A 19,518-nucleotide genomic window follows, 5' to 3' on the forward strand; every position below is an offset into this window, starting at 1 on the left:
TGGACTAAGACTGAGCAATTTTTGAGGAAGACACTCCAAAGCACAGGGATCTCTGAGATGCTTTTGCCTGGCTCGAAGGGCAGCACTCATAGGCTAGAGTACTGGCAAGATTCCTTGTTTTTCATTTTTTTTTGTTTAATGACTATGAAACATCCAAAGACAGAACTTGCTGGAAAAGGCAAGTTTTTCCTGAAATCATTCATTGTCTTTTTAATTAGTTTTATTTAGAGATTTTCTTAAAGAGTGTGGTGATTGAACTTTAAGAAGTATTAAGTATGTTTTGTCTTGAGTGATGAAATTTGTTAAAGTTTTGACTCCTGGTCACTTACCCTCTGTATTTCAAGCTTACCTCCTTGGTAGGACCTTCTCACTCATCTTCTCCATATGCTTCTAATCTGTCATCCTCCTTCCAGTGATCCTTTGTGGTTGTTCCTGGATATCATTTGTTGAAGACTTGAAAGATCAATAACTTGGTTGTACAGTCTTTGTTTAGGAAATGATGATGTTGGGCAGTAGAAACCCACAATCTATGAGGACACTCAGACCCTCTTTAACTAGTTTTCCCCTCTCTTGCTTGTGAGCTTTCCCTTTCATTGTGTTGGTCTTGCTCCCTACCAGTCTAGTGCTTGTTCTTCCATATGATCTTTACATGGCTTGTGTATGAATAGTGCTTGAAGGCACTTAGTTTAGAGAATATAAAGTTGAAGGGAGGTATGTGAGCCTCAGCCACCTGAGGGCCATCACATGGAAGAGAAGAATGACTTACTCTTTGTGATCTCCCCGACTAGCTAATTTGAGTCACTGTGTGGGAATTCAGTCTCTGGGGAAATAAAAACTCTCTCTTATGGTTGTTAGAGATAGTTTAAACTTCCCTGTGGGATCCTCTGGCAGATATGTTAGGGACTGGATTCAGATGTTGGTTGGATTTGGAGTTCAGTTGACAAACTGAAGCATGAGAAAATTGGGATGACACCCCCAAGGTTACTCACAGAGTAAGGGCAGCCCTTTTATCTCATTTGACCTTCTTTTCCTGGAAACGGTACCCCGACTCTTTGATTCTTACCAGTGGCATCTCCCATCATGTATTTAGCCCCTGTATGCTCTACTGTCGTTTCCTGGTAAGGGCCCCGTTCTGTCTGCTGATACAATGTTAGCTAACTCTTTTCACTGGTAGGCTCCCGGTAGTCATGGCCTCTATTCATGGCCTACACTGTTCTGTTTGTCTTTTCTTCTTAGCTTTGTACTCCTTTTCACCCAATGCGATGTCTTATTGCCACCAGTGAGGCCACTGAGCAATGCTTAGCTCCACAGCAGGCTCTCAGGTCATAGAGGAGGCCAATCCCAGTTTGCATACATGCTATTCCCGTGTTTTAATGATGGACTGCCCCCAAAGGAGAAACCATATATTCTGATGAGACCTTTGGAAGTAATTTCTCGCTTTCATTAACAGTTGAGCTGTGTCCCCAGTGGGAGTGAAAAACTAACCATATCAGATGCCCACAGCAAGTTGATTTCAGCCCCTACCCATGTCATGTCCTGGGAGCAGATGGGGTTCATCAGCTGCTGGGCTGTGCCTGTCAGCTCTGGTCTGTGTCCCTTGCTAAGCCTTTTGTCTTTCTGGACCAAGATCCTTAACCTTTGTCACATCACCGACTTGGAGTATCTGCTTGACCACCTGGCAGAAGTGACACCAGCTCTGGAGTACCTCAGCCTCCTAGGGAATGTGGCATGTCCCAACGAGCTCGTCAGCCTGGAAAAGGATGAGGAAGACTACAAGAGATATAGGTGAGTATCTAGGTTTGAGCATAGTATGAAAAGAAAAAAATGACATTTTTGGAGAGATAATATTATACTCTGGGGTGCGTAATAGATGTCTGGTAAGCATCAGTGGTCCCTTCATGCTATATTAAACTTTGCCCTATTGGGTACCCTATAGCCAGGGTCTTCCTTCATTGACGGTAACAAGAGCCAAGAAACATGAAAAGACATTGAGTGGTCTAGCCCAGGGGTTAACCAACTTGTCTGTAAAGGGCTGGATATTAAATACTGTATGCTTTGAAAGTCATGTGGCCTCTGTTGCAACTATTCAACTCTTCTATTATAGTGCATAAGTGGTAATGAACAGTTTGTAAATGAATGGGCAATGCTGTGTTCCAATAAAACTTTATTTACAAAAACATGCAGCAGGCCAGGTTAGACCCATGGGCTGTATTTCGCTGGCCCCTGCTCTGTGTTGTAAGATCTTCCTGTCTGTTTCAGAGTCACATCTTGGAGAAAGAGGCCTTCCCATGAAAGTTTAGGGAGCTTATATACAGTCTCAAGAGAAAGTTTCATAAGGTCCATGACTTTGGTCTTTGATGGAGTCCAAAGTGAAAATGCTATTCTTTCTTCCCTCTACTTCTAAACTATCAGCTTTGAAATACCTAATCCAAAATCCTCTTTAGGGAGTCTTTTTTGATCTTACCCATTTTACTAAACTCATTTTATTTTTGCTCTTCATTTTAAATTTTGTATGCTCTCATTCTTGATTATTGTTTTCTAAATGTTATAAATGATGTTTTCATATGTATAACTTTTCTCTCAGATATAATATAAGTTCTCACTAGCACCCCACCTGAATCAATGTACAAGGAGGAAGGGAAGAAGAAAGGGAGGAAGGAAAGAAATAAAAGGTAGGGAGGACTCAGTTCAGTTCAATTCAGTCACTCAGTCGTGTCTGACTCTTTGCAACCCCATGGACTGCAGCACGCCAGGCTTCTCTGTCCATCACCAACTCCCAGAGCTTACTCAAACTCATGTCCATTGTGTCAGTGATGCCATCCAAACATCTCATCCTCTGTCATCCCCTTCTCCTCCCACCTTCAATCTTTCCCAGCATCAGGGTCTTTTCCAATGAGTCAATCCTTTGCATCAGGTGGCCAAAGATGGGAGTTTCAGCTTCAACATCAGTCCTTCCAATGAACACTCAGGGCTGATTTCCTTTAGGATTCACTGATTTGATCTCCTTGCAGTCCAAGGGACTCCCAAGAGTCTTCTCCAGCACTACAGTTCAAAAGCATCAATTCTTCTGTGCTCAGCTTTCTTTATAGTCCAACTCTCACATCCATACATGACTACTGGAAAAACCATAGCTTTGACTACATGAACCTTTGTTGCTAAAGTAATGTCTCTGCTTTTTAATATGTTGTCTAGGTTGGTCATAGCTTTTCTTCCAAGGAGTAAGCGTCTTTTAATTTCATGGCTGCAATCACAATCTGCAATGACTTTGGAGCCCAAGAAAATAAAGTCTCTCACTGTTTCCATTGTTTCCCCATCTATTTGCCGTGAAGTGATGGGACTGGATGCCATGATCTTAATTTTCTGAATGTTGAGCTTTAAGCCAACTTTTTCACTCTCCTCTTCCACTTTCATCAGGAGACTCTTTAGTTCCTCTTCACTTTCTGCTGTAAGGGTGGTGTCATCTGTATATCTGAGGTTATCGATATTTCTCCTGGCAATCTTGATTCCAGCTTGTGTTTCATCCAGCCCAGCATTCTGCATGATATACTGTGCATATAAGTTAAATAAGCAGGGTGACAATATACAGCCTTGACATACCCCTTTCCCAATTTGAAATCAGTCTTTTGTTCCATTTACAGTTCTAACTGTTACCTCTTGACTTGCATGCAGATTTCCCAGGAGGCAGGTCGGGTGGTCTGGTATTCCCATCTCTTGAAGTATTTGCCACAGTTTGTTGTGATCCACACCATCAAAGGCTTTGGCGTAGTCCTGCGGAAGTAGATGTTTTTCTGGAACTCTCTTGCTTTTTCAATGATCCAGCGGATGTTGGCAATTTGATCTCTGGTTCCTCTGCCTTTTCTAAAACCAGCCTGAACATCTGGAAGTTCATGGTTCATGTATTGTTGAAGCCTGTCTTGGAGAATTTGGAGCATTACTTTGCTAGCATGTGAGATGAGTGCAATTGTGCAGTAGTTTGAGCATTGTTTGGCATTGCCTTTCTTTGGGATCAGAATGAACTGTCCTTTTCCAGTACTGTGGCCACTGCTGAGTTTTCCAAATTTGCTGGCATAAGGAGTGCAGCACTTTCACAGCATCATCTTTCAGGATTTGAAAGAGCTCAACTGGAATTCCATCACCTCCACTAGCTTTGTTTGTAGTGATGCTTCCTAAGGCCCACTTGACTTTGTATTCCAGGATGTCTGGCTCTAGGTGAGTGATCACACCATCATGATTATCTGGGTCATGAAGATCTTTTTGTATAGTTCTTCTGTGTATTCTTGCCACCTCTTCTTGATATCTTCTGCTTCTGTGAGGTCCATACCATTTCTGTCCTTTATTGTGGGCATCTTTGCATGAAATGTTCCCTTGGTATCTCTAATTTCCTTGAAGAGATCTCCAGTCTTTCCCATTCTATTGTTTTCCTCTATTTCTTTGCACTGATCACTGAGGAAGGCTTTCTTATCTCTCCTTGCTGTTCTTTGGAATGCTGCATTCAAATGGGTATATTTTACCTTTTCTCTTTTGTCTTTAGCTTCTTTTCTTTTCTCAGCTATTTGTAAGCCCTCCTCAGACAACTATTTTGCCTTTTTGCGTTTCTTTTTCTTGGGGATGGTCTTGATCACTGCCTCTTGTACAATTTCATGAACGTCCATCCATAGTTCTTCAAGAACTCTATCAGATCTAATTCCTTGACTATTTCTCACTTCCACTGTATAAACATAAGGGATTTGATTTAGTTCATACCTGAATGGTCTAGTGGTTTTCCCTACTTTCTTCAATTTAAGTCTGAATTTGGCAATAAGGAGTTCATGGTCTGAGCCACAGTGAGCTCCCAGTCTTGTTTTTGCTGACTGTATAGAGCTTCTCCATCTTTGGCTGCAAAGAATATAATCAATATAATCAATCTGATTTTGGTATTGACTATCTGTTTAGTAGGAAGGACTACTAGAAAGTAAGTTTGTTTTTTTTTTTAACTTTACAATATTGTACTGGTTTTGCCATATATCAAAATGAATCTGCCACAGGTATACATGTGTTCCCCATCCTGAACCCTCTTCCCTCCCCATACCATCCCTCTGGGTCGTCCCAGTGCACCATTGGCGAGAGAGGATAATAGTTTGAGAGGAACTGGTCCTTTGGGGTTCAGATTTTTAAATCTGTAGTGATGAAGGAGCGTATTTAAGGGCATGCATTTTGTATAAAGGCAAAGCTGCAAGAAATATTGAAATCTCTTCAAAATATATATTTAAAAAGAAACATACATGTTAGTAAGGGTACAGCAGAATTTCAGTTATACTTTATTGGGAGGAATTTTGAAGGAATCTTAGACTATTTTTAAGCCATCTTAGAATAAAGTTCTATCCCTATCTTAAAAGAACTGTAATAAATCAATTTTTCTCATGAAGACTTTTATCTGGGATGTGATACTGTTGATTTGAATGTGGTTTCTCGTAGGAGAAATATGGTTAATATCCAGCAAGTGAATAGTTAAAATTTATAAATCAATCTTCTAAGTTAATCACTTTGAACTTAATTTTATTTTAACAGTTACTCTCATCAACTTTGGCACCTTTAACAGGTGATGTCATGTATGAAGAGGTTGTTTTAAAACATTTTATCTTCTGGCAGCAACTTATTATAAAATATATCTTAGAAGGGTCAGGTGGTGGAAGAAAGTTCTCTCAGATATCATGTTTAGTAAACCAAGCATTTTTTTGGAAATTCTTGTTTTCTGACTTTTTTCTTCAGATTTCTTGTTTTAATTATTTAAAATCACCCAATAAATTGTATATGTGTACATATACACCCATATGTGTATATGCACACATTCACACACAAGTTTATTCCTTTACTCATTCATGAAGTTATATGTGAACTGAACCGTAGGCACATTTTTTGGAATGAGAGCAACAGACTAAAGACCCTGATGCTGGGAAAGATAGAGAACAGGAGGAGAAGGGGACGACAGAGGATGAGATAGTTGGATGGCATCACTGACTCAATGAACATGAGTTTGGGTAAACTCCGGGAGTTGGTGATAGACAGGGAGGCCTGGCGTACTGCAGTTCATGGGGTTGCAAAGGGTCGGACATGACTGAACAACTGAACTGAACTGAACAGACTGAGGAAAATCTCCCACTCCACTTTATTCCATCTCAAAGAAAGGTTTATAAGGATGTAAAAGAAAAAGAAGAGCTAATACTAATTTTTACTGTTGTTATTGTAACTAGTCTCATTGGAAACAATACTCAGACCTGTGGTATAAGGAGCCAGATCAAAAGATCTGATATGGAGTCTAGTTTTGCTGGTGGGACTTTTAAAATGGGGAGGACAGTTTCGATCAGTGACCCTTAACCAAGGCTATACTTGTGATTCATCCAATCGTTTTGATTAATTTAGGGCCAAGTGCAACGAAATAGGCAATAGGTGACATTGATGCTTAATTAAGAACTACTGGACTAAAGAGTATTTAAATTCTTTGTTGGCTCTGCTGTTCTGCGACACTTTCCTCCCAGGCAGTGACAGATCCTCTGTTAACACTCATACCATTTTATATATTTCTTTTTACACATTTCTCTTACTACTTCATACATGTCAACATCCAGAGAATGGCTTCCTGAAAGTCAGGACAGCATCTTCTTGCCCTTTGAAGCCTTATCAATACCGAAAGTAGTGCTGGCTGTGAAATAGGGGCTTGGTATCTGTCTAGAGGAGGTAGCCTGAAATCACCCTGCCCTCTGATGAACTGAATACTTGTAGAGAAATGTGGGGCTCTTTGGGCACCTTGGGTGCCCACTGCCTATTTGGAACTAGATCCACTTGGATATCAATAAATGCAATTAAAAAGCAAGGCTCGGCCCTTCAGAATCCACCCAAGTGTTGGTTGTTTGGTCATGATTCTTTAGCAAAGATTGGATTGTAGAAGAGTGATCCTTCTGGGCATGTCTCGGCACCCTTCAATCATACCCTTCTAACTTCTGTTACCCCAGAAGCCGCTGGGGGCTGGGGCTGGGAAGGCTCTGTGTTACTGCATATATGTCAAGATTGCCATTAGGGGCTGGATTCTAGGGGCCACATGCAGCTGGACTCACATCTGGTCAGAATTACCTTAGAAAATCCACAACACCAGCAAGATGCTCACCCTCCGAGAGAGACAGGAACTAAGAGCAGTGGAAGGGGATTCAGTGTGGGCCACCCAGTGACGTACGGACTGCGTGAGCGGACTCATAGGCCTGTTCAATGGAAGTTCTAATTTTTGTATTCATTTTACTTATTTTTAATTTCTGGTTTAACAAGCATCATCACCCTTGTATTTGGATGAGATGAATGGGTGGATAAGGCATTTCTGTTCTGTGGTCTGTAAAAAGCCCTCCTTTATTCATCCTGGAGCTCGTGCATTATTTGTCCCTGAGAAATTTTAGAGTTTCACAACAAGACTTCTGAATGCCAAGTTCCTGTGGCATTTGGGGTTTCTACAAAGCAATGTAGCCACCTTTTGTTTCCTTTCGGTAAAATATTTTCCTGGCCCTTCATCCACAAAGCATGAGGTCGGCCTTCCTTCAAGCTGTTACCGAGAGTCTAATAGGAGGGCCTCTATGCAAATTTATGAGACATTTTCACTATAAAATTGCTGAAAACATGAATGATATTTCTACAGTTTACTGTTTTTCACTTTAAGTACATTTTCTGACAATATGTCTTCTATTAATCATTTAAGCAGTAGTAGGAAACTTAAAGGAGTGTATTCAGAAGCAAGAATCCATGGTTCATTTAGTGCTGTCTAAAAAAATTTCTTATTGATTGGCATCCTCTGTGGTTATGTGATGTAATATTTATAATATGTCACCCAGCCATACATCAAAACAAGTATGTCTCTTGTTTCATTTCCATGAGAGATGTTGATTTCAGAGAGGTCAGCCCAGTTTTAGGTCACCTTGTGGCCAACCACTGGGCCAGAAATGGGAAGTGACCAGATTTATGGAGTTATTGGAAATGACCCCAGAGCCGCTTTAGGTTCTGTGGATGCTTTCCTCCCCTCCCCCCACAGCACCCCTTTTCCTTCCTCACGTACCCCCTGTATGCCCAGTTGGATTTTCTTGGCACACGTCCACACAGTAAAACAGCCTCATTAAATCTGTATGTGAGCATGAGCACACTACCAGGCTGTTTAGCGGTGCCCTGGTCCTGCTGGGACCGGAGCAAAGCCGAGCCTGGGGTTTCTCTACGCCATTCATCATAGCTCGTGGCTGAAATGTGTCCATTGCCGTGCCATTATAGGTGCTGAAGCCTGCTGCTGCTCTGCCGTGTGCACGCACTGGGCAGCTATTTGGGGTGAAGGTTGAATGGAGGTTCACGTTGAGCGGAGGTGCTGGACCTGAAGGTGCAGCAGCCTTCAGGATTGGGGCGGAAGGAGAGTGAGGTAGCCAAGTGAGCTGGGGGACCACCATCATCCTGGGGATCCCCTTGGGGCCTCCCATGGACTTGAATACTGGCCAGACAATGAATCAAGTATGGGGAGCTTGGGTGCCCAGTAGGCTCTATTTCTTGCCTTCCTTTGTCAGTCTTTTCTTTCCTCTTGCTAAGAAAAGATGGTGGAGTTCAGGTCAGGGTGCACATGTGCCAGACCTCATGCATCAAACAAGGCCATTGGGGTCTTGGGCTCCGAGCACTGCTTCACTAAATCCTTCTGTCGCTAAACCCTTTATTGTCTCCTGCCACTCCAGTCTCTGGCGAGTCTCTCCTTCCTCCCTCCTCCTCAGTAGGCTCCTCTGTATTCCTTACAACTTGAAATTATTTAAAACATGACGCCCTTTCTTTGTTCCCTCCCAGGGAGCAGCCCTGAGGCCTGCCCAGTGTCTGTCACACTCAGCCAAGGGGCAGGAGGGAGGAACCGGCCGTCCGCTGCTGGCCGCCCTGGGCTTCCACCACTTCCCAGCCGTAGAGGAGCCGTAAAACTTGTGGCTTACATAACCCAGTGAGCATTCTCCAGCTAATCTGCAATCTGGGCTTTGAAGATCACAGGAAAGCAAAGGTCACGACCTAGAGATCAAAGTGACAGAAACCCACAGAGTAATTGCTGGTTCCCCTCTGTAGAGGGCCTTGGTCTATCCTGTGGGTGTATTATTTGCACCGAGACTTCAAACGTGCTGCCGGTGAACTGTGAGGGAAATCAGCTGGCCTTGGCTGGTTGTCAGGCGTTCATTAATGCTGTAGGTGAGCTCACCTCGGCTCATTAGAGGGAGAGCGTTGTCATCTCTTCACTCGCGGTCTTTGTTCATTACTCTGTGGTCTTTATTGACTTTTCCTCACCGTCCTCCCTTACCTGAAGGTGTGAGTGGGTAGTGAGACAAGCAAATTGGAGCAATACGAAAGAGGAGAATATGGATGTATTTATTGTGGATTAACTTGGAGGCACATAGAAATCAAGCGAGCAAACTGAAGCTTAAGAGGCGGGGTAGGATTAGCCCACTCCCTTCATGGCACAGATGGAGAAACTGAAGCTCAGGAAGGCGGCAGAGACTGTGCCAGGGTCACACAGAAAGCTCAGCCCAGAGTCTGGGCTCTTTCCTCTACCCTGTGAGTCCACACGCTTTTTGCTGGGAAGACTCCCCTCTTGTTTTTCCCTCCAACACATATACTTGAAAGCTTTGGTCTCTTCAGTAAGCTTCATTTAAGCCACTGCTAACTTTTCAAAATTAGTCAGAGACGTTTAGTTGCTGATCAGAGTTTTTGATCAGCATGAGGTAAGCAGTGTTACCAAATGGGGTTGATGCCATCCAGAGCAAAGAAGCTTGGTGTTCTGCTGGCGTGTTCACGCTTTCCTGTTAAGCTTTGTGAAAGGATGAGAACAGTTCATGGATCACCTGTTGCTGCCTTCAGGGGCCCCCAGTGGGGGGGGGGGTGACCCCCAGCTTGTCTCCCCATTTCCCATGCATGAGAGCAAGAAGGCACCAAGAAGCAATAGGAAGAAGCATAGAATGCTGTAAAGGGGGGAGGTGGGAAAAGTCCCTGTGACTCCACATGCAGTTCCCCTGGGATCTGGAAATGCGGTGTTTCTTGGGTAGAGTCTCAGAAGAAGAAACATGGCAGCCAGCCCCAGGAGCAGATGTAGGAGATCCGTCTTGATGTGCCTGTAGTTGTGCAGAGGGCCTGGGGAGCAGCCAGATCCCCCGGGGGAGCAGATGTGGGCAGGAGACAGCATCCTCCCTTCCCTTTGAAGTCTGGATGAAAAGTGCCAGAGCTTTTGGTAGAGAAAACTGACTTGGGAGCAAAAACCAAACAAACCGAAAAGGCTTTCTGCTGTTGTTTTTGTCCCTCTACCAGTTGTAAGCATCTCTTTAGAGGATTTCTTTCAGGAAATGGCACTTCCTCTATGAAAAGAGAGAGAACCTGAAAAGCTGTGTGTGGGTCTCACTTTTTAAGAATCTGTATGCAGAGACAGGTGGTTCTTTGAACACCTTCCCAGGGTCCCTGGTCTCCTCTGGGTAACCTCACCCTCCATGTCACAGCCAGGAGGGCCTCTGACTTCGCACCACACCCCTCCCGGCCCTGAGGCTTTCTCCCAACCACCTTGGGAAGGTCAGGAAAATTGGCATTGCCCTCTGGGGCTGGGGATGTGAGCCTGAGAACTTAGACGGATCTCTTTTCATTAAGCAGTGCCCTGGCTTAACAAGCAGTTTTATAAATCTGAAGCTGTCTCCGGGTGCCGCAGGATTTATGGACGGGGGTTTCTGCCATAAAGTGGTTTATGATGGCTGCCTTCTGTGTTATTAGTAGCTGTCTCTTCCTTCAACCATTGCTGTTTGATAATAGCTTTAAAACACCCAGAATTACTTACCTGCAAGCCCCATTCCCGATAGCCCCTGTTGACAGTCTGAATAAGTTTACTGCCCTTTTGTTGTACTTTACCTTCAAAACAAACTGATTGAACCATCAATAGCTCGTGGAAGCTGACAGAGGCATGTCATCTGGACTAGCCCTGGTGATTGCAGGTTATCTGGGGGAGTTAACCTTCCCGCATTGTTAACTGAAATGTTTTATGTACTATGCAACTTTAGGATACGGCTGTGATAACCCTGGTAACTAAGTAATACATCACAGTAAAGAGATTTTGGTGCAACAAATAACCCTGGATTAAATTTACAAGGGTTGAATTGATATTGTAAAAGCCTTCATTCTGTGGCTTCGGGAATCCTCTCTTGTATTTTTATGGCAAACTTGTATTATACTCAGGATTGAAGCTGCAGCTTTTGACACCCTGACATGACCTAGAACAAAGGGAAATAGATCTCCCAAGACCAGAATGGGACGGGCAGGCAGAAAGCTCACTGACTAAGCATTGGCAGAGCTGGTTTAGAGCTGGTTCCAAACCACCAAGGGGCAAGAAAGAAGGTCTGGTGGATATGGCTTCTGTCTGGGCACTGGGGACCGTAGACATTGGGGGCAGGACAGACCACTAGCTGAACTGGGAAGGATACACTTGGCCACCTTATCAACTTCATAATTCCAAAACTGTTAATCCTTGTGGTGTTTTTGTACTTGGACAGTGATTCTCAGCAGGCCTAGCAGCATATCAGCCTCACCTGGGAACTTACTAGAATGTAAATTTGAAACTTCATTCCAGATGCAGTGAATCAGAAACTCTAGGGAGGGACCCTGTGACTTGGGTTTCAACAAGGCCTCTGGGGGATTCTGTCACCTCCTCAAGTCTGGGACCCACTGAGCTAGAATGTAAGTTCGTTGAGAGTAGGGACCTTGTCTGTTTTGTGCATCACCCATTCTTAGCACCAGGCTCAGTTCTTGGCGAGTGGTAGTCTCTAAGTATTTGCTGGGTGGGTGAATGTGTAAATAAATGAAAGAAGACATCTCCTAAGGGACATACCGGAGTCCTGAGCTGAGTCTCATACTGAACTATTTGGAACGAGCCTTCCTAGTATCTCTCAGACATCTTTAGGCATCAGCCACCTGGAAATCCAGGCTGACCAACTGGGTGGGAGTCCGGGCACCCCTAGTTTCAGGGGAGCTGGCAGCCTGTTTCGTGGATGTTTCTTTGGTGTTGAAAGAAGACTGCTCTGAAAACAGTAGCTCTTTGTCATCTAAAATTTTTTAACTAGCTTAAAAGCTAGCGCTTCTCTCTCTCTCCTTTGATTTCAGGGCTGTGATCCAAAGTGGGGCGAAATGACAACATGCTGTCTGTTGTCACCATGGTTCCTGCCAGCCCCGTGAAGACATCTTTCATTCCATCATTAAACATTGGCTGATTTTCTAATACTGATTTTTCTTCACCTGAATATTCATCTTTTCCCACCCTACACTTAGTGGGTGTCTTTACTCCTTTGAGCGTCACTCCTGACATATTGTTTCTGTCTGTACGTGTCTTTATTTGAAAGAATCTGTTGTCATCAAGACTTTGCTGCTACAAGCAGAAGATGGAAGTTTTCTCTGACACTGACTGAGGCCAGTGGGAGTTCTTCTGGAGGATAGAAAGGTATTGGGGCCTTTGCAGAACTTGTCTAATTTAGAGTAAGCTTAGGTGGCATTTGGAGAGGGAAAGAAGAGGCTTAGGGAGAAGTAAGAAAGAAGATAATGAGTAGCTTGAGGCCAGGGAGAGAGCAGGAAGTAGGTAGTCAAATTTCTAGGACCTCAGATGTTGGTGTGGAAGTTTCTGAGCAGGAAAAGGATACCACAAAAGAATTTAGAATATTTTTGACTTTAAGTCATAGGAAGGCTGTGACTAGAAACCTCTGAGCTATTTGGCATTTGAGTGATCAGCTGAGTCTTTCACCTGGACAAGCATATGTGAGGCCCTTTGATGATGTAGGACCATCCTATGAACTGGGGGTGCTGGCCTTGGGGACCTAAGGCTCCACTGAGGAGGGAGGCCTGCTCACACCTCAAGTAACTTTGCACTGAGAAAAAAACTTAGTGTTTGGGAACTGCTTTAGGGCTTGTTTCTTTGAAGCTTTCTTAAGATTGCTTGTTCTTCTTTCTTTGTGTTCGCAAAGCTAATTTGTGCATAACCTCAAACTTGGTGCTTAGCTGTTCCAATTTCTAATTTCTGTCTTTGAACCCATCTTCCCCATGATATTAGAACCCCTTAAATTGCCAACATCCGTTGGATCATAGAAAAAGCAGAGAATTCCAGAAAAACATCTACTTTTGCTTCATTGACTACACTAAAGCCTTTGACTGTGTGGATCTCAAAAAACTGTGGAAAATTCTTCAAGAAATGGGAATATCAGACCATCTTACCTGCTCCTGAGCGATCTGTATGCAGGTCAAGAGGCAACAGTTAGAACTGGACATGGAGCAACGGACTGGCTCCAAATAGGAAAAGGAGGACGTCAAGGCTGTGTATTGTCAGCCTGCTTATTTAACTTATATGCAGAGTACATCATGAGAAACGCTGGGCTGGAGGAAGCACAAGCTGGCATCAAGATTGCCGGGAGAAATATCAGTAACCTCAGATATGCAGATGACACCACCCTTGTGGCAGAAAGCGAAGAGGAACTAAAGAGTCTCTTGATGAAAGTGAAAGAGGAGAATGAAAAAGCTGGCTTAAAGCTCAGCATTCAGAAAACGAAGATCATGGCATCCAGTCCCATCGCTTCATGGCAAATAGATGGGGAAACAATGTAAACAGTGAGAGACTTTATTTTGGGGGGCTCCAAGATCATTGCAGATGGTGACTGCAGCCATGAAATTAAAAGACGCTTACTCCTTGGAAGAAAAGCTATCACCAACGTAGACAGTATATTAAACAACAGAGACATTACTTTGCTGACCATGGTCTGTCTAGTCAAAGCTATGGTTTTTCCAGTAATCATGTATGGATGTGAGAGCTGGACCATAAAGAAAGCTGAGCACAGAAGAATTGATGCTTTTGAACTGTGGTGCTTGAGAAGACTCTTGAGAGTCCCTTGGACTGCAAGGAGATCCAACCAGTCCATCCTAAAGGAAATCAGTCCTAAATATTCATTGGAAGGATGGATGCTGAAGCTGAAGCTCTAATACTTTGGCCACCTGATACAAAGAATTGGCTCATTTGAAGACTTTGATGTTGGGAAAGATTGAGGGCAGGAAGAGAAAGAGACAGCAGAGGATGAGATGATTGGATGGCATCACTGACTCGATGGACATGAGTTTGAGCAAGTTCCAGGAGAGGTAATGGACAGGGAAGCCTGGCATGCTGCAGTCCATGGGGTCGCAAAAAGTTGAACACAATTGAGTGACTGAACTGAACTGAAAGAGCAGGAACCATGTTGTAATCACCTCTGTATACCTAGGCCTGGCATGAAATAGGTGCTTAAGAAACATTTGTGCAACTGAAATGAACTGGCATTTTATAGTGTCCATTCTAATGCTTCTTTCCAAAATGGTTTGACAGTGAGAAAGAAAAATTGGTCCCTGTCTTCAAGAAGCTTATAGTTTTGGTGAGGACATTAAACTGAAGGACAATTAGAAAATAATATGGTGTTAGACTGCAGGGTGCTAAAAATGCCTCCTTGGCGTATTGAGAAGGGAGAAAGCAATGTGGGCTGGGGATGCAGAAGAAAACTTCTTGAGGGTTGGGATTTGGAAAGATGAGTGAATACTGAGGATGCAGGATACAGGAAGAAAAAGTCAGATTCCCATGCAGATGATGTGACTTACCGCTCTTGACATTGGATACCTACCTTTTCCTCCTAAGCAGGAAAGGGTCTAAACAATTGCTCCTTTGATTGGAGGAGTATAGGAGCTTGATGGAAAGCTTCTGTGTCGGTGACTGTCCCTGAGGAAGGAGAGCTAGATGCAGGTGTCTATACCTTTCGTATCATTTTTTATATGTTTATGTACCTGTCTTCTGACCAGATGAGTCTTCTTGTCAAATCCATACACCTGCTTAAAGATAGTTCATCACACAAGTAGTCAGTCATTCGGTCATCCTTAAAGATGGTAATGGATCCCAAAGACTCTTTGCAGGGAGACCATATGGCATATTTGGGCTGTTAATGTCCACTGGAAACCAACTCCCCTTGTTTCTTCTTGATGGAGATAATTTTCATAGTGCCAGTGTAGAAGTAACTCAGTGATAATGAGAAGAAAGTCCTCAGCATGTCTGTCTGATCCCTCAAGGAAGCAATTTCTCAGCTATGTATGTTCTTACTTCTATCCCAGAGTTGTCCAGGTTGTTATTATTGTCCTGATGGCAAATTAAAGTCTCTTGTCTCAGCTTCAAAATGAAGGTTTTTTTGTTCTCTCCGAGATGAGAATAATAAAGATGACCCATAAGAATGACAGTAACATGAATGGTGTGATCAGGTTGTAGGTTATTTTCTCTGAGAATTTCTTGTGCATCAAAGATTTTCAGAATGGAAAAAGGTAAATACATGGATAGGATCTTATTGGTGAATCCAGGTGTGCAGTTTGTGAGTATACCTTTGAGTCAAGAACAACCATTAGTGTATGTTTTGAAAGTTTAGTTGCATATCTGTATAAAACAGAACCATTTGAATTTCCCCAAAGAGTGATTATTCATTGTGAAAGAAGAGGAGAGAAGCAGCACCCAAGGTCTAAACTTCTGAAGACTTAATGATATAGTTTCCTGAACATCAGATAAATTGCATGAACCTTTGAGTCCATCATCCGTCTTCCTGAGCTGTCTCTGACTGTTCTCTCCCAGATGCTTTGTTCTGCACAAGCTGCCCAATTTGAAGTTTCTGGATGCTCGGAAAGTAACCACACAAGAACGAGAGGAAGCTTTGGTCAGAGGGGCCTTCATGAAGGTGGTGAAGCCCAAGGTAAGCCCTCGACTCTCTGTTCTTTGTGAGGATTCATGCCTCACCCGCTGGGTATTTTCAAGGCTGGAGGAAGTCCTCCCATGTGTTCAGAATGCACCAGGATTTCATCCATGGATACACCATTGGCCAAACAAGAAGTAGAGGTTGGTATAAGCTGGGTCATCCTGGGACTCTAGGGGGACATTGTTGGTATTACAAAGTGATTGGTAAGGTGATTTCAGACAAATGGCTCTTGTACCAATGAAGCAGCATCATGCACAGCCTATGGTGATGTTCCCAGCATCAAGGAGAATTTCGAAGCAAGGAGGATTTCAGGCCTCCTTGAAAGTGTTTCATTTACAAGGTGAGACCTCTGCAGACTCTGGAGCTGAGGAAGGAGAAACAGGAGAGCACTGGACATTACTGTTTCTCGGGTAGGTGGGGTTCCTCTAGTGCCTCAGCGGGGGCTCTTCTTTCTCGGGGCCAAGGGGTAGCTGGGGGAGAGTGCTTGTCTCTTGTTCACAGGTGAGGGCTCAGTAGCCCTTGGAGATACTGTTAGCACGGAAGGCGATTTTTCTGACAATGTGGTCTGAGACTGGTGTGTGCGTCCTTCATTTGGCTCTCCAGAGCTCAGGCGAATGCTGTTTACTGACCTTTGTTTCACTAGCTGAGTCTGCTTCGAGGCCAGGGGATTGGACATGGTGTCATGTTAATGACAGCACTGATGAGGCAAGGGGGATTTGGCTTGGGGTCTTGGATTCACACACAAGGAGGTTATGAAGGACATGGGCTTGGAAGGAGCTAGGATCCTTCAGTGAAGCCTGAGGCTGGGGAATGGGCTTCATGACTCCTTTGGAGGTCCGTTGTGTCCTAGAGCTCTGAGGAGCTGCAGTCCCTTCCTGTGGGAGCCTAGTTTGTGTGTTGAAATCTTTGGCCCAGAGATCCTTGAGGTCTCATTTGTCCTCACTGATGGACTTGGAGCGCTCTGCACGTGCATTGGAAATGATTAAGAGAGAAAGAGGAAAAAACAAACAGAACCAAAACAGAAAAATGAAACCTCTTCCATCAAGTCGCTCAGCTGGCAGCAGACCTCAGGCCACTTTCTTTCCCTGAATCCATGAGGTGCAACTTATTTCCCGTTATGCTGAATAAAATTGCTAACAGTTGTGGAAATATATGATATGGAGAGTAGAATACTGGCAGATAAATGTATTGTTACCTGTTTCAGCATGTGGGAAATTAATTGAGTGATTCGTTTCGTAGCTATTAAAGTGTTAACGGTTTTCCTTATGGAGACACTGATTTGATGTATTGCTCATGACTGCCTTTAGTTATTCCAGCTTTTGTGATTTTGTTCAAATGAAATAATTTATTTCTTGGCTTCCTTTTTTTTTTTTTTTTTTTGGTTAAAAGATTCTAAAGACAGCCAGTATCACCAAACCAAAATACAACAAGTGGAGTGTTGATAATATTTTGAGTTCCCACACATCCTGCATTTCTCACCATTGTGTATGCATGCATTTTATAGAATAGATTCTATTTCTCCTGCTTTCATTGTCTTTGACATGGAAGCTCTCTACTGTCACTGGAAATCTGGAGAGGTCATAAAGATAATACCCGTCATATTGGAATGGGGTATCAGTGGTGTCCACTACTGTGTCCAGTTATGTGCATCCTCACATAACCTTCAAATGTGGAAGGAAGGGAGCATTGACTTACTGTACAGATGCAGTAACTCAGGCCTGGGGATGCTGTTTGGGCTGCCCCAGTCATGAGCTCATAATTGCGAAAACCCAAGCTTCACCCATGTATCTAACTGCAGACCCCACATTCTTTCATCTCTTATTCCTGGAGCACTGAGCTCACCATTCCCTCTGTGCATCTCTCTGTTCAAACAGAACCTCCAAGGAAGGCCTAAGTGAAGAAAACAGGTAAAAGCAGGACTATTCTGCTGGAGTAGATATGGGCGAGAACTGAAGGTGTCCCCTGCCTTTGAAAGCAGGGACGGGCTCCTTAAAATCCAGCAGTGGCTGATTCTGAGTCATTAGCACCATTGACAGAAATGCTCTTCAGAGCTCCCAGTCGGTGTCTGATCACTTTACAGAATCAGCTCATTTGTGTGATTGAATCTTTACTAACACATTTTTACTAACTGTGTTAAGCTTTGAAATACCCATTAATTATCAATATTTGGAGAAAGACAAAAATACTCTGACAAAGCATCAGGACTTTTGGTGGCTATCCTTTTATAGAGTCCCATGATTTTCAAACTGGAAAAGGGAGGGCTGCAAAACTCTCTGGTCTGTGCTTTCATCTTATGGGTGCAGGAACAGGGAGAGGATATAGTTCCCTAAGGCCCCAAAGTCCCTTGGAGGCAGAATTGGGATAAGAACTCAGCCACCTGGGCTCCCCTGTGTAGTGTTCTATTTACCCCGTGACCCTTTCAGTATACTGGAGGATTTCTCTGTGTTGCCAGTTTCATATCTGACTCTCGTGCCTCTTGTGAATGGCAGACAATTCCCTTTTGTCTGTTTTTTTTTTTTTTTTTTTTTTTGCAGAGAGATGTGCTTCTATTTTTCTTTCAGCTAGAAAGAAGCCAAATGAGCTCCTTGCCGAATTAATAAATTGGTGTTAGAAAGGCTGGTTCTCGCCTGCTCACAGTATGTACAGACGTGTGTTTGTTCCTTGCAGGTGTGTGTATATGTGTTCCATCTCTGTGTATATATACATATGTATGTTCTGGGAGGTATGTGTACACTCGGAGTCAGCTCCTAAGTGGAGAGCAATTTCCTCTTGGTGAATTGCCGACGCTGCGCTGAGCACGCTTGGTGAAGACCTATTTTTCATCACGGACTCAGAATCTCAAGTTGGCTTCTGTCCTTTCTGAAGCAGTGGCAGTCTGTTTTGCTTGTTCAGCAGAATGCTCTGATGGATGATCAAGGGGGCCGTGATTTGGGGAGCTGTTTTCATTTTATTCCTGACATAAAGTATTTGGGAGAATGGAAAATGCCTCTCCAATCACAGCCCTTGCCTTGGAGGTAGGGAATGGGCAGTCTGGGTGTTCTCGGCTGATACAAATGCAGAATCATCCAGCAACTCATAAACCCCCTAAGTCACGAAGGCTTGATATGGTACCTGGCAGGCCCGGCGCTTGAAGTGCGAGTCAGTTCTCAGTGTCTCACACAATGACACATTTCTTCTTCATGGCTGCCTTTTGGCTTTTGTTGTTTAAAAGCTGCCTTCTGTCTGAGTTTTGATTGTTCTACGGAAAGATGCTGTCATTCTTTAGGAACTGATAGTTAATGTTGCAGTAGCTCTTCTAATCTTGCTTTCGGTGTGTGTGTAGTGAATGGTCCTACAGCAGCTAGGCTTTGCTCATTTCCTGAAATTTTAAAGAAAATATATGCTCTGAAAAATATTGGCCATTAGATCGTGGCATTGTCAATGCAGAGAGCACCCAAGTTGGACATAGAGGAGGTGATGGCCCCCCAAGAACAGCTTCTATAATGACCAGACTCTGACCCGCCCCACCACTGACTGCTCCAAGAAACGTAGATCAAAGCAGTATGGAGGCCTGTCCAGGAGGGCGTGCGTGGTAGGCACGCAGCCCTAACATCAGAGAGACAGTGCAAGAATCGACAGCCAGAACTGCTTAATTATTTCCTGGCATTGTAATTATTCATCCCTGTTCTGGCAAAGAGCACAGTTGTCAATTTTTTTGACATAATTATTTAGAACTGAGCCCTCTTGTTTACAGGCA

General features: G+C 43.6%; 1 protein-coding gene across 1 annotated transcript in view; it reads left to right on the forward strand.

Moving 5' to 3' along the window:
- Positions 1–19,518, forward strand: part of LRMDA (leucine rich melanocyte differentiation associated) — a 1,201,191-nt gene that overhangs the window by 651,671 nt on the left and 530,002 nt on the right. The window contains exons 4-5 of the mRNA XM_070782009.1: positions 1,651–1,785; positions 15,662–15,779. Of these exons, the coding sequence (XP_070638110.1) occupies positions 1,651–1,785; positions 15,662–15,779 (253 nt within the window). The remainder of the gene's footprint in view (positions 1–1,650; positions 1,786–15,661; positions 15,780–19,518) is intronic.

Source organism: Bos indicus, chromosome 28 (assembly GCF_029378745.1).
Source record: "Bos indicus isolate NIAB-ARS_2022 breed Sahiwal x Tharparkar chromosome 28, NIAB-ARS_B.indTharparkar_mat_pri_1.0, whole genome shotgun sequence".
Classification (NCBI taxonomy): domain Eukaryota; kingdom Metazoa; phylum Chordata; class Mammalia; order Artiodactyla; family Bovidae; genus Bos; species Bos indicus.